Source organism: Takifugu rubripes, chromosome 20 (genome assembly GCF_901000725.2).
Source record: "Takifugu rubripes chromosome 20, fTakRub1.2, whole genome shotgun sequence".
Taxonomy (NCBI): Eukaryota; Metazoa; Chordata; class Actinopteri; order Tetraodontiformes; family Tetraodontidae; genus Takifugu; species Takifugu rubripes.
This window is the reverse complement of record NC_042304.1, coordinates 18,225,571-18,239,318: the sequence shown is the minus strand read 5'-3', so window position 1 is coordinate 18,239,318 and position 13,748 is coordinate 18,225,571. Positions and strand designations below refer to the sequence as shown.

The window sequence follows — 13,748 nt, the reverse complement described above, 5'->3', positions numbered from 1 at the left end:
TTACATTATAGTTCCATTATAATTACCGGTAAATTATAGTTACATTATAGTTCCATCATAATTATATTATAGTTACTTTATAGTGACATTATAGTGACATCATAATTACATTATTACGCTTATCCTTCGTTATCTTTCTTTCAGATTCCAGGAAAGCCCAAGAACGAGGAGTGTCGGGAGGCAACGACGGCCTTCGGCGACATTGTCAGCTCCAAACAAATGAACGAAGACCTTTTTAAATGACTCCTCTCCTGCTCCTGCCTCCCCTTCAACTGGTTCCGATTGTGTCGGTTATTTTAGCCTCTTTTTCTTCTCTTGGATGAGTTTCCAGGGTGGGGTTCTGTCTTCATCAGAGCTTCTGATCTTCTGCCAGGTTTCTGGATTTGCTATTAGGTTCAATGGGAAATAAAAAGTGCTGGAAGGTTCTGCAGGACAAGACTCGTGTCGTTTCTGGGATATTTTGAAGCAGGAACATGGAAGCAGCCTCAGCAGGCGCCCTCGTGGGAACGCACGAGGATGTGCACGTTGACCAGGGTGTGCACGTGTTGCCTCATGAACTGAGCGTGGACGTTCCCCAGCCATGAAGCTACTCATGAGGGGCCGGAAGGTCCAGAGGGTCCGGAAGGTCCAGAGGGGCCGAGGGGGTCCGGAGGGGCCGGAGGGTCAAGAGGGTCCGGAGGGGTCGAGAGGGGCCGTAGGGGCCGGATGGTCCAGAGCCGCCGAGAGGGTCCGGAGGGGTCGAGAGGGTCCGGAGGGGCCGGATGGTCCAGAGCCGCCGAGAGGGTCCGGAGGGGCCGAGGGGGTCCGGAGGGGTCGAGAGGGGCCGGAGGGTCTGGAGGGGCCGGAGGTTCCGGAGGGTCCAGAGGGGCCGGAGGGGTCCAGAGGGTCCAGAGGGTCCAGAGGGGCCGGAGGTTCCGGAGGGTCTGGAGGGGCCGGAGGTTCCGGAGGGTCCAGAGGGGCCGGAGGGGCCGGCGCTGCATCACTTCCACATGGGCCTCAGCTTTTCCTGCTCAGCTCAAGTCTGGTTGCAACACTGACATAACCGTTACTTTGAGTTGCTTTAGTTTGATAAATATCATTTGGAAATATTCAAGTTTAAACTGCAACATTTACATCAACATATATTTATATAACTCGATAGAAAGAACTCATAATATCCAAAATCAAATGAAATGTACTAATTTATTCCTTAACCCTAAATATTACAGATAAATAAAAATCAACTTAATATTTGGGATTTCTCCAATGTTTCCATCTATGAAAAAGATCATTAACTGCTTGATTTGTTAAAATAAATCTTTGTTTTAAACTTAAATTATTTCAGGAGGACAGGGTCATTATGAGAAACTTGTTTTTAATACGGTGAATGTTAAACTTTATATTTTGTACCATTAGGGCCAAATCTTGGATCCGACCCACTTTAATCCACCCCCCAACATCCTCCTCCCACCGGGGGAGCCCCCGGACCCCGCAGGTTCGAACCTGGGACACATTTATCGGCGTTTGTATAAGTGGGCGTGTTTTGTCATGCGAGAGGCGTGTCACAGCACGCAGCACAGCACGTCACCGGAAGTAACCTCCCCGTGAACCGGAAGTTCTTTCATTTTAGCTTGAAGAACGAAAATTGTCTGTTGTTTTTCCCCATGATGTCTGTTGGAGGATCAAAACCGTTAAACGAACCCTCATTGCAGGGTTGAAAGGGAAAATGCTGCGCATAAAGTGTCAAGAAAGCCGGAAATCTTAAAAATCCATCCATTTGTTTAGGCAGCAGTTTGATTCATCCGTGCCGTGTTTTTTGCCCGGATAGAGGCTCTGCTCCGAAATTGACAAGTTAGCGTTAGCATTATAATAATTAGTAGTAATAATAATATCAGCTCGTCCGGAGTACCAGCAAAGACTGGAGGTGAGTTTAGATAAATATCAAGTCATTTTCGACTATGACTGTGTTTTATGTAACTGTCAGATGAATGATTGTGGATTTGGTGGTTAGTTTTGCTACGTTGACAGCAAACGTGGACTGGGGTTAACGATGAGAAGTCACAGCAAACCAAGAGAAAATGGAGTGGATTAATGTCTCAAAATCATCTTTTTATGGTTAAATGTACGTTGTCTTAAAAGGTCTTAACCTATATCACAGCTCGAAAGTCAGTGGGCGGAACCGAATAACCGTTTAGTGGAGCCAAGAATTTCCAGCTAATCATAGCTTGCTGGCTAACCTCCTTTAACTCAACGTTTGCTTGTTTTGCATCCTGGTAAATAGTTGAACCAATGATGTATTCTGTCTTCGATTATTCCATCTACCTTAGAATGATAGACAACCCGTGATGTTGTAGAGGAGTTCCTCCAGAGAGTGTGCTGATGTTAGCTGCTAGCCTTCCGATAGCTACACCTGGAGGAGCGTCCTCCTGATGCTAACACCGGTGTGGCTCATCCACATGTGCTGTCATCACTCCTGCTTGTCATTCACCGTTGGCCTGATACACCATCATCATCATCATCACCATCATCATCTTTCAGGACATATCAGTGTCTTCCATGGGAAAGGCCAAAGTTCACCAGATTAGAAACAATAGGAATTAGCTGATCAGGAATTTCTTTGCGACACGGGAAAGATCGTTAAAGCTATTATAATTGTAAAATTGGGTGAAAATGTAACCAAGAATTAGGACAGAATGAAACAAAGTGCACGTTTGATGGAGAAACTTCAGATCGTTAAATGATGTCCCAACTCTCTTCACAGCTTTTGTGTTGAAGCAGATCAAGGCAGCAGGAGTAGCGGGGATTCTGGTATCACTCGCCCCCCTTGAGATGACATCCCAGCAGCCACAGCCCCCCCATGCTGCTGCTTCCCCTCACATGGCCCAGAACTCCTCTGCCCAGCAGGTCCATCCTCACATTCAGCCCAGTCAGCTGGACTCCACTCCGGGGGCAGTGGGACCAGCGGACCATCAGGTTTTGACCGACCGCCCGGGTTGTTCTGGAGGTGGAGGGGTCAACAGGACCTTGGCCCGGGGAGATGGTCGCTCTGAGCCGTGGCCAGAGGAAGCAGCAGACAACTCCCACGGCCTGTACTCACTCCACCAAATGTTCACCATTGTCGGGGCCCACCTGACGCATCGAGACATCCGCGTTCTGTCCTTCCTCTTCGTCGATGTGATCGATGAGTACGAGCGCGGTGGTATTCGTAGCGGGAAGGATTTTCTGCTGGCCCTAGAACGGCAGGGCCGTTGTGACGAGACCAACTTCCGACACATTCTCCAACTTCTACGGATCATCACCCGCCACGACCTGCTGCCTTATGTGACCCTCAGGAAACGGCAGGCTGGTGAGTACAGGAGGAGCACTTTTACGGGTTCTTATCTGAAGCCAGGTGCAAGGACCGAAGCTTGAGATGCGCTAAAAAGACGAGGTCAAAACAGTCATCAAGTCATTTTTAGTCCCATTTATTAGTTTCCTGTCGCCGTCTTTGAGGACGATGGCGTGAGGCAGCTCTCCGTCCAGTAGGTGGCAGTAGCGCATCTCAAGTTTGTCTGCTAAGCAAACAAAGAAGAAAAACAGCCGCACAGAGTCAAAATCAGAGGGAGGATGAGAAAAAGCAGCGGAATTCTGCAGGAACGGGCCGAGCGGGCGCGGGGAGGAGGGCGGAGCTACCGCGCCTCGCCGTTAGGTGGCGCTGCGCTGCGCTCACCTCGCTCACACCAAATGGGCTCGCGCTGTTGTGAACGTTCTGGGTTTCCTCCAGGACTGAAGTGAAAGTGCTTTTCTTCCGCCCCAGTTTGCCCAGACCCTGTTGACAAGTACCTGGAGGAGACGTCGGTCCGGTACATTTCACCTCGGGGGGCGATGCAGAGCAAAGACGCTGCTCCACACAGAAGGACAGGTGTGTCTGCGAGTGTGTGTCGCTCCAGTGTGTGTGTGCTTAACGCCCTCTGTGGTTCCAGGTCCTCAGCCCGTCCTGTGCTGCTCCCCCTCAGGACCTCAGGTCGGCCCCCCCAGGATCAAACCTGCTCCTCCAGCGTTCAACCGCAAGCGGAAGCGAAGTCTTTCTTCAGCCGACTGCAGAGAGAAGCAGACTTGTGGTAAAAGAGCGAGAGCTTTGAGCTGCTGTTGATGGCTGGCCTGCTCTGACTCTTCCTCCTCCCCCTCCTCGTCCTCTTCCTCCTCCTCCTTCTCCCTCTCCTCCTCCTTCTCCCCCTCCTCCTCCTCCTCCTCTTCTCCCCCTCCTCTTCCTCCTCCTCCTCCTCCCCCTGCTCCTCCTCCTCCTCCTCCTCCAGATATCCGCCTGCGGGTCCGTGCGGAATACTGCCAGCACAACTCTGCTCTCCAGGGCAACGTCTTCTCCAACAAGCAGGAGGTGCTGGAGCGGCAGTTTGAGCGCTTCAACCAGGCCAACACCATCCTAAAATCCCGAGACTTGGGCTCCATCATATGTGACATCAAGTTCTCCGAGCTGACGTATCTGGACGCCTTCTGGAGGGACTACATCAACGGCTCTCTGCTGGAGGCCCTGAAGGGCGTCTTCATCACGGACTCCTTAAAACAGGCCGTTGGCCACGAGGCCATCAAACTGCTGGTGAACGTTGACGAGGAGGACTACCAGGCGGGCCGGCGCAAGCTCCTTCGGAACTTGGTGATGGGCGGAGGGAACCTGGCGGGGGCCGGAAAAGACTCCTAAACGCTTGTTTCTGGGAGGAGACGAGCCGCCGTTGTTTGAGGTGCCTGACGTGTGCCTGAAAGGAACTGGAGAACTCGCATTGATCCCCTGAGCGCTGATCGTGGTGTCTACATCCCATAGCGTAGCATGCCGGAAAACCGCGGAAGTCTGTTAGCAGGAAGTAGACGAGGCGTCCAGGTGGCGCCGTGGGAGGAGAACGCCGATGTGCGCGTTGAACTTCTCGTTTTCCAGCCTGTTAGCATCCAAACCTTTGTAAAGCGCTCGGTCCTGGTTCTGTTCAGTAAAGGAAACGTGCTCCAACGTCGACAAGTTGCTCCCAGTGGGAGTTTTACCGTGCTGGTTCCTCTGGTTCCAGGTTCCTCTGGTTCCAGGTTCCTCTGGCTCCAGGTTCCTCTGGTCCCTCTGGCTCCAGGTTCCTCTGGTTGCTGGTTCCTCTGGTTCCAGGTCCCTCTGGTTCCAGGTTCCTCTGGTTGCTGGTTCCAGGTCCCTCTGGTTCCAGGTTCCTCTGGTTGCTGGTTCCTCTGGTTGCTGGTTCCTCTGGTTGCTGGTCCCAGGTTCCTCTGGTTCCAGGTTCCTCTGGTTCCAGGTTCCTCTGGTTCCAGGTTCCTCTGGTTCCAGGTCCCTCTGGTTCCAGGTTCCTCTGGTTGCTGGTTCCAGGTCCCTCTGGTTCCAGGTCCCTCTGGTTCCAGGTTCCTCTGGTTCCAGGTTCCTCTGGTTGCTGGTTCCTCTGGTTCCAGGTCCCTCTGGTTCCAGGTTCCTCTGGTTGCTGGTTCCAGGTCCCTCTGGTTCCAGGTTCCTCTGGTTGCTGGTCCCAGGTTCCTCTGGTTCCAGGTTCCTCTGGTTCCAGGTTCCTCTGGTTCCAGGTTCCTCTGGTTGCTGGTCCCAGGTCCCTCTGGTTCCAGGTTCCTCTGGTTCCAGGTTCCTCTGGTTGCTGGTCCCAGGTTCCTCTGGTTCCAGGTTCCTCTGGTTCCAGGTTCCTCTGGTTGCTGGTTCCAGGTTCCTCTGGTTCCAGGTTCCTCTGGTTCCAGGTTCCTCTGGTTCCAGGTCCCTCTGGTTCCAGGTCCCTCTGGTTCCTGGGCTTTAGGTGACAGTGTTACGTGTTCTAAACATGTCTTTTCTTCTTTCTGCTTCCTCCTTGTCTGTGCACCTTTGGATCATTTTATGGGTCGGCTCTGGACCCTCATGCTTTTCTTTTTAACACACCTTTGTTTTAAGTCCTTTTCCCATCGGCTGTGGTTCTGGTGCCGTTTGGACCTGAACGTTTGTGAACGCCGGGCGCTGATGAGCTCACGGTTCTGGTCCCGGACCCAGCACCTGCCTGGGCCCGGGCCGACCTCGGCGTCCCACAGGATTTTAATAACGGTTTAAAGAGAAAATAAATCACTGTGCAGACCAACGTTGTGCTGGTATATTGATGTTTACGTTTATTTAGAGGCCCACGTGCACGTGCCACGTGCACTGAGGTCACCGGCTCCTGCGGCTCCTCCTGAAGGTGCTCGTGAGTATTTGTCACATTAGAGAAGAACGGCGAGTGAACGTGAGGCCCAGACAGTCGTGGCTCCAGGTTCCCCTGAGGCTCCGGAATCTGCAGGAATTCCCGTTTGTGATGACGTAAAGGAAGAAAGTTCCGCTCCCCCCTCTGAGGAGCACACGCAGGTCCAGCTGTGGAGGCGCCGACCCAAAACACCAGCTCCCGTTTGTTCAGACCTTTGGTGGTAGAAATGGAAACAGCCAATCAGAGGCTCCGATGAGGCTGAAGCCCAGTGAAGAAGTGTGACGGGATCCATCCGAGCCAGAAGGCTTCTAGGATCTGAAGTCCTTTTTCCCGAAGGGTTTGTTCCCCAGGAGATGTTCCACCTCAGACAGGACGGAGAGAGATAACTTTGGAAGAACCTGCAGAGCAAGGAGACGAGATGTTTCAGTTTCTTGATGAAGCAGAGATGCTTCAACCTGCTGTCACTGTGTGTGTGTGTGTGTGAGGGAGTGTGTGTGTGAGTGTGAGTGTGGGTGTGTGTGAGGGTGAGGGAGTGTGTGTGAGGGTGTGAGGGTGAGGGTGTGTGTGTGTGAGGGTGAGGGTGTGTGAGGGTGAGGGTGTGTGAGGGAGTGTGTGTGTGAGGGAGTGTGAGTGTGAGGGTGAGGGTGTGTGAGGGTGAGGGAGTGTGTGTGAGGGAGTGTGTGTGTGAGGGTGAGGGTGTGTGTGAGGGTGAGGGTGTGTGAGTGTGAGGGGGTGTGTGAGTGTGTGAGGGGGTGTGTTTGTGTGTGTGAGGGAGTGTGAGGGAGTGTGTGAGGGTGTGTGTGCGTGAGAGAGAGTGTGTGTGTGAGTGTGAGGGAGTGTGTGTGTGAGGGTGTGTGTGCGTGAGAGAGAGTGTGTGTGTGAGTGTGAGGGAGTGTGTGTGTGAGGGTGTGTGTGTGTGAGAGAGAGTGTGTGAGTGTAAGAGAGTGCGAGTGTGTGCGTGAGAGAGAGTGTGTGTGTGAGTGGGCGTGAGTGTGTGAGGGTGTGTGTGCGTGAGAGAGAGAGAGTGTGTGCGTGAGAGAGAGTGTGAGGGCGTGTGTGTGTGAGAGAGTGTGAGAGAGAGTGTGAGGGAGTGCGTGTGTGTGTGCGTGCGTGTGTGCGTGCGTGTGTGCGTGCGTGTGTGTGTGCGTGCTGACCGACCTGGACGGCCCTCAGGTTCTCCCTGAGCTGCTCGGTCCTGGACGCCCCCAGCAGGACGGCGCTGACCCCGTCGTTCCTCAGGCACCAGGCTGTGGAGAGGCGGAGGTAAAGGTCACACAGGTCACATGGTGGTCGTGGACCAATCAGAGCGCAGCGTTACCGATGGCCAGCTGGGGCAGCGTGCAGCCCAGGCGCCCGGCCAGCGCCTGCAGCTCCTTCAGCCTGGCCTGCTGCCGGTGGCCCTCCTCACTCAGGACCTTGTCCTTCAGCCACTGATACCCCTGTGGAGACAACAGCACCACGTTCAGGCGCCGCTCCGCCTCGGGGGACGGACCAGAGGTGAGGTGGACCAAAGTCACCTTCAGGGAGGCCCGTGAGCAGGGGGGGATCCCGGAGGTGTACTTCCCCGAAATGATCCCACAGGCCAGAGGAGACCAGGTCATGGCTCCGATTCCTGCCACCCAAAAGAGCCTTGAGATGATCCCACATGTCGGCAGTGGGAACACGTTTGGTTCCCATAAACAAAAGCCGAGCCGATCACCTGAGACGGGATCTTCACTCACCTATCTTATGGGACAGCTCTGGGAGTTGAACCTCAACCTTCTCCCTCTGGAACATGTGGTACTCTGCCTGCTCACAGATGGGCGGGATCTGGTTGAACTGCCGGGCCATGGAGTAGGCCTCCTTCAAGCAGCAGGGACAGCGTCAGGTTCAGGCTCTCAGGAGCCTCCTCACCCCCACTCACCATGATCTCCATGGAGCTCCATCTGGAGGTTCCCCACTCACCATGATCTCCATGGAGCTCCATCTGGAGGTTCCCCACTCACCATGATCTCCATGGAGCTCCATCTGGAGGTTCCCCAGTACATGGCCATTCCCTGGTTGATCACGTGGGTCATGGCCCTGACCGTCTCTTCCAAGACAGGAGGACGGGGGACAGGGGGGACAATTCAAACCGGGCCTACTGGACCATTTCTCTACCACTGCTGCCGATGAGCTGATTCTTTCATCAACTCTGGAGATCCCGGCACGCCGGGAATTCCAGAATGAAGAGTTTAAGCACACGTACCCTCTATCGGTGTGTTGGGATCTGGTCGATTGGCAAAAACCACGTCGACGTACTCCAGCTGGAGTCTTTGCAGCGACGCCCGCAGACCTGGTTGATTCCATCACACACAGGTGGTTCTGATCCGGCAGTGCCTTCAAAGCAACAATCAATGTTCTCACCTTCGATGATGTGTTTCCTGGACAATCCTCTTTCCATTTCCGCCCTGCAAAAACAAAGGTTTCAGGTCAGAGCCCCGGCTCAGGCGCCTGCCAGGGCGCCGGTCACCTGACCTCTGACCTCTGACCTCTACGTACTTTCCACCCCAGAAGAGTTTCGTGGTGATGACCAAACTGGAACGCCTGCGTGACCAAACGGGGATAAACAAGACTGAAGCACAACGGTGAGTGAAAAGAGGAACTTGATATTTGAACACGTGATGATTTCAGGATTCTGGAGATCCAAGGTTAAAGTTTACGACCCGTCATGAACTTTGGTTTAACTGGTGACAAATGACCCAATAAAGGAGAAAAGTACCTCCATCCCTTTTTCTTCAGGATCTTCCCCAGGACAACTTCACTCCTACACACACACACACACACACACACACACACACACACACACACACACACACACACACACAGGGTTCTAAATCCTCCCCCTGACGCTCGCGCTCAGTGCACGTAGAGCTCTGCTGCCTGCGTGTTCTAATTAGCATAGGCAACGCCCACTCGCTCCCTTATATGGTCGTGACCATCTGTGAAGCATCTGCAGAAGAACCTCAGGAGTTGGAGAGCAGCTTCAGAGACCCAGAGGCTGTGCAGGCTCACCTCCCCCCGCTGTACACCTCCGCCGTGTCGAACAGGTTGATCCCGTTCTCATAGGCCAGAGTCAGGAGATCCTCAGCAACCTTCAACAACAACGTGACACATCAAGCCGAGTGGAGGTCCAGAGAAAAGCCCCGAGGGTTCTCCAGAACCGCACCGAACCATCATTGGTGTGTTGTAGCAGCAGATGACCTGGTTACAGACAGGATTTCCTGGATTTCCAGTCCTACCTGATCGGTCACCTGTCCACCAAAGGTGACCCACGTCCCTGTATGGATGAAACCACGTGGTCAGAATGCTGAACCCCCTCCACAGGTGTGACCTGACCCTGACCCACCTACCTAATCCCAGACAGGAGACCCTCAGTCCAGACTTCCCCAGATTCCTGTCAAAACAAGCTGGAATCAGAGACATGAGACAACTCCACTTCCTTTGGCTCGGCTCCAGAGTCACCTGTAAACCATCCCTGTGGAAAAGGCCGTGGTGTCCCTGAGGGACACGTGGTTGACCCTCAGGAAGTCCTCCAGGTTCTTGAGCTGCGCCGCCGCACGGACCTCCCGGAGGCGCTGGAACTCTGCCAACTGGCTGCTGCGCTGCTGCCGCTCCTCCTGCTCCTGCGCCTGCTCCGACAGGAAGCTGAAGCCGCTGTGGACGCTCTCGCTCATGGACAGCAGGGACAGAATCTTCCCCCCCGACCCGCTGCTGATGCTGCTGCTGCGACACGTCCCGTCTCGGCCTCCGGGGGGCGCCGCAGCGCTGCCCCCCGGTTTGGGCAGCTGAAAGTTAGAAGGCAAGTCGGCCGTCACCACCAGCCGGGACCGGGAGGGTGCAGCAGGCGCGCGGACGTTCTGGTCCGATTCTCCCGAGCCAAGCGATACATCCCATCATCCTTTAAAGCGCCGCCGCTGTGAGTCCAAACGTGACTCAGTTGCCTCAGCGCTGTTCCCTAACTAGTGAGTAGGGAACAAGGGAACGAGTGTCCTCAGGATGGTCCTGTCCCCGTTCACACTTATACGCAATAACTCCAGCTGACTTCCACGCAAACGTGTGTTCCCTTGTCCTGGGCATGTTCGAAGCGTGTTGGAGTTGTGTGTGTTCTCAGCGTGTTGGAGTTGTGTGTGTTCTCAGCGTGTTGGAGTTGTGTGTGTTCTCAGCGTGTTGGAGTTGTGTGTGTTCTCAGCGTGTTGGAGTTGTGTGTTCTCAGCGTGTTGGAGTTGTGTGTTCTCAGCGTGTTGGAGTTGTGTGTGTTCTCAGCGTGTTGGAGTTGTGTGTGTTCTCAGCGTGTTGGAGTTGTGTGTTCTCAGCGTGTTGGAGTTGTGTGTTCTCAGCGTGTTGGAGTTGTGTGTGTTCTCAGCGTGTTGGAGTTGTGTGTGTTCTCAGCGTGTTGGAGTTGTGTGTTCTCAGCGTGTTGGAGTTGTGTGTGTTCTCAGCGTGTTGGAGTTGTGTGTGTTCTCAGCGTGTTGGAGTTGTGTGTTCTCAGCGTGTTGGAGTTGTGTGTGTTCTCAGCGTGTTGGAGTTGTGCGTGTTCTCAGCGTGTTGGAGTTGTGCGTGTTCTCAGCGTGTTGGAGTTGTGCGTGTTCTCAGCGTGTTGGAGTTGTGCGTGTTCTCAGCGTGTTGGAGTTGTGCGTGTTCTCAGCGTGTTGGAGTTGTGCGTGTTCTCAGCGTGTTGGAGTTGTGCGTGTTCTCAGCGTGTTGGAGTTGTGCGTGTTCTCAGCGTGTTGGAGTTGTGTGTCCTCAGTGCTCTCCTCATCTCAGGCATCAATAATGCAGCGCACAGATGAATGTTTGATGCTGATGTTCTGCGGACCCAACCCTAACCCTAACCCTAACTCTAACTCTAACCCTCGTGCACGGTGCTGTGTCTGAAACGTGAGCGTGCACGTGTGCATCAGGACACGGCTGGTACTCACAGGTGGGGGGAGCAGGGTGGGCGTCGGTGGGGCGGTGGCATGCAAGAGGACGGTTCTGAAAGACCGAGCTGAGGAAGAATCCAGAACACAACAGTGACCCGATCACATTAAACTCATGCTCCAACATCTGGATCATAAAAGAGCTGCTGGTTTTAGAACATCACCCTGAAGGACCTTAACTTTAAATCTGGCAGAACATCAGAACCTGAACCTGTTCCTCAGAGTTCAGGCTTTTCCCACTAGAACGTTCCAAAAATTCCAAACCCATCAATAAATTAAAGCTTATTTCCACCTCCTAAAGATGAAGATGGAACATCTGCAAGCTCAGCAGTGAAAGGAGGATGAAGGATGGAGGAGGATGAAGAACTGATGTGGACACAGGAGACAGCAACTCACCCGGGGGGCCGGGGTCCGGCTGATGCAGTGGTTCTGGACGACACTGCTCATGATGGACGTGGAGGAGAGCAGCAGAGTGAGATCCTACAGGAAGCTGAGAGAGCTGCTGCTGGAGGAGGAGCTGCTGCTGGAGGAGGAGCTGCTGGAGGAGGAGAAACTGGAGGAGGAGAAACTGGAGGAGACGCTGCTGGAGGAGGAGAAACTGGAGAAGGAGCTGCTGGAGGAGGAGAAACTGGAGGAGGAGCTGCTGGAGGAGGAGCTGCTGGAGAAGGAGCTGCTGGAGGAGGAGCTGCTGGAGGAGGAGCTGCTGGAGGAGGAGAAACTGGAGGAGGAGCTGCTGGAGGAGGAGAAACTGGAGGAGGAGCTGCTGGAGGAGGAGAAACTGGAGGAGGAGCTGCTGGAGGAGGAGGAGAAACTGGAGGAGGAGCTGCTGGAGGAGGAGAAACTGGAGGAGGAGCTGCTGGAGGAGACGCTGCTGGAGGAGGAGAAACTGGAGGAGGAGAAACTGGAGGAGGAGCTGCTGGAGGAGGAGCTGCTGAAGGAGAAGGAGCTGCTGTGGCTTCTTGCAGCTTCACGTCAGACCCAACTGCTTCTGCGCTGCAGAGAAGAATCCAGTGAATTATTGATGATGGAGCTAAAAGAGGCTCCAGCGCCGCCCAGTCAGGCCCAGAGCTCCCAGCTTCTCCTGAGCAGGACTCTGACGGGACAGGTGGACCCGCCCCCGACACCTGTGACGCGTTCCAGCCTGTGAATAATTGAAGGTTCTGCACACGTGATGCTGCCACAGCGTTTCTCCATCATCCAAAACACCGACATGGTTCCACACGGGAAAAATCAGAAAAACGCTGAATATTCTGAATGTTCTCGTAGTTGAGCAGCATTTATGCTATTTCAAAAGCCTTTTAAAGAACAGAAGCCAAAGAGGTGTCAAATCTTTGAAAGTTTATTAAAATGTCAGTAAAAGAGTCGATTTAACGTCACTTTAAAAACACAAACACACAATACAAATCTGTACATTTGTCACTTGGACACAGACACGACGACCTGGCAGTGGTGGGACGAGTGTGAGGACACGCGTGTGAGGACACGAGTGTGAGGACACGAGTGTGAGGACACGAGTGTGAGGACACGCGTGTGAGGAGACGCGTGTGAGGACACGCGTGTGAGGACACGCGTGTGAGGACACGAGAGTGAGGACACGAGTGTGAGGACACGCGTGGAGACGCGTGGAGACGTTCAGCACTGGGATTATCAGGTAGAAACAGGTTTCTGCTGCTGCTCCAGTCAGAATGTGGCTGCTGATAAATGAGGTCAAGGTCAGGTCAAGGTCAGGGACCGAAGCTCCAGAAGGCAGGTGAGGGGACTCCTGCGGTCACATGATCACAGACCATGAAACTTGGTGTCTGAGGGCAGAGAAACGCTCCAAAGAAGCTGAGAGAAGAAGCAGCCTCACGCATCAGCTGCCACCTGGATTCCTGAAGAATTGGGTCAAGCTTGATTGTGTTTGTGGAGCAGAAAGTTTCAGCCTGAACCTGAACCTGAACCTGAACCTGAACCTGAACCTGAACCTTCTCACGAGCTTCCACCATCACCTCCAGAGACCTTTGAAAAGGGTCCAAACTGTCTGGAATGATTGAAGATAGATGGAGAAGATGGAGATGTTTGACACTGGAGCCCCCCCACAACATCCAGCAGATACACAAGGGAGACAGCTGAAGGTCCTCAACGCTGCGGTGGCTCACACCCCCCCGGCGTCACCATGGCAACATCAGTGAGGAGGTCTGATGGACGCCAACGGGTGCAGGTGAACCTGCAGACGGGTAGAAAACACACACAGGTGTGTGTGCGGGCGCCATGTCACCTGGGGGGAGGGGCCATGTCACCTGGGGGGTGGGGCCATGTCACCTGGGGGGGAGGGGCCATGTCACCTGGGGGGTGGCCCCATGTCACCTGGGGGGTGGGGCCATGTCACCTGGGGGGTGGCCCCATGTCACCTGGGGGGAGGGGCCACGTCACCTGGGGGTGGGGCCATGTCACCTGGGGGGTGGTGCCATGTCACCTGGGGGAGGGGCCATGTCACCTGGGGGGTGGGGCCATGTCACCTGGGGGTGGTGCCATGTCACCTGGGGGGAGGGGCCATGTCACCTGGGGGGAGGCGCCATGTCACCTGGGGGGTGGTGCCATGTCACCTGGGGGGAGGGGCCATGTCACCTGGGGGTGGTGCCATGTCACCTGGGGGGTG

General features: G+C 54.4%; 2 protein-coding genes across 5 annotated transcripts; one reads left to right on the top strand and one right to left on the bottom strand.

Annotated features, from left to right (window-relative positions):
• The first annotated feature begins 1,589 nt into the window (after positions 1-1,589).
• dedd (death effector domain containing) lies at positions 1,590-5,409 on the top strand. Of its 2 annotated transcripts, XR_003886362.1 has the most exons (6): positions 1,590-1,903; positions 2,741-3,325; positions 3,776-3,880; positions 3,942-4,079; positions 4,275-5,087; positions 5,262-5,409. XR_003886362.1 is itself a non-coding variant. In XM_003979618.3 (5 exons), exons 2-5 carry the CDS (start codon positions 2,809-2,811, stop codon positions 4,673-4,675), a joined length of 1,161 nt encoding a protein of 386 aa, XP_003979667.2. In that variant the 5' UTR covers positions 1,590-1,903; positions 2,741-2,808; the 3' UTR covers positions 4,676-5,129. The 2 variants fall into 2 exon arrangements, 1 of the variants encoding a protein (XP_003979667.2); XM_003979618.3 differs by lacking the exon at positions 5,262-5,409 and having other exon boundaries at positions 4,275-5,129.
• A 632-nt stretch (positions 5,410-6,041) lies between these two features.
• LOC101072087 (voltage-gated potassium channel subunit beta-2-like) lies at positions 6,042-11,681 on the bottom strand. 3 transcript variants are annotated; one of them, XM_029828768.1, is made up of 16 exons: positions 11,507-11,639; positions 11,111-11,178; positions 9,654-9,976; positions 9,542-9,585; positions 9,431-9,468; positions 9,204-9,283; positions 8,911-8,955; positions 8,691-8,735; positions 8,556-8,599; positions 8,398-8,484; positions 8,156-8,241; positions 7,892-8,012; positions 7,688-7,782; positions 7,489-7,609; positions 7,329-7,417; positions 6,042-6,568 (listed from the first exon to the last, which is right to left on the bottom strand). In XM_029828768.1, exons 3-16 carry the CDS (start codon positions 9,863-9,865, stop codon positions 6,479-6,481), a joined length of 1,197 nt encoding a protein of 398 aa, XP_029684628.1. In that variant the 5' UTR covers positions 9,866-9,976; positions 11,111-11,178; positions 11,507-11,639; the 3' UTR covers positions 6,042-6,478. The 3 variants fall into 3 exon arrangements, 2 of the variants coding, with proteins under 2 accessions (XP_029684628.1, XP_029684627.1); XM_029828767.1 differs by lacking the exon at positions 11,111-11,178 and having other exon boundaries at positions 11,507-11,681; XR_003886406.1 differs by lacking the exons at positions 6,042-6,568; positions 7,688-7,782; positions 11,111-11,178 and having other exon boundaries at positions 7,331-7,417; positions 11,507-11,681.
• Positions 11,682-13,748: the final 2,067 nt, after the last annotated feature.

Coding starts and splice junctions, on each gene's coding strand:
- LOC101072087 (XM_029828767.1), bottom strand. CDS start 11,557: ATGAGCAGTGTCGTCCAGAACCACTGCATCAGCCGGACCCCGGCCCCC. Junction 9,469..9,541: donor GGTCTCCTGTCTGGGATTAG/GTAGGTGGGTCA, acceptor TCATCCATACAG/GGACGTGGGTCACCTTTGGT. Junction 8,956..9,203: donor GAGGTGTACAGCGGGGGGAG/GTGAGCCTGCAC, acceptor GTGTGTGTGTAG/GAGTGAAGTTGTCCTGGGGA.
- dedd (XM_003979618.3), top strand. CDS start 2,809: ATGACATCCCAGCAGCCACAGCCCCCCCATGCTGCTGCTTCCCCTCAC. Junction 3,326..3,775: donor CCTCAGGAAACGGCAGGCTG/GTGAGTACAGGA, acceptor CTTCCGCCCCAG/TTTGCCCAGACCCTGTTGAC. Junction 4,080..4,274: donor CAGAGAGAAGCAGACTTGTG/GTAAAAGAGCGA, acceptor CTCCTCCTCCAG/ATATCCGCCTGCGGGTCCGT.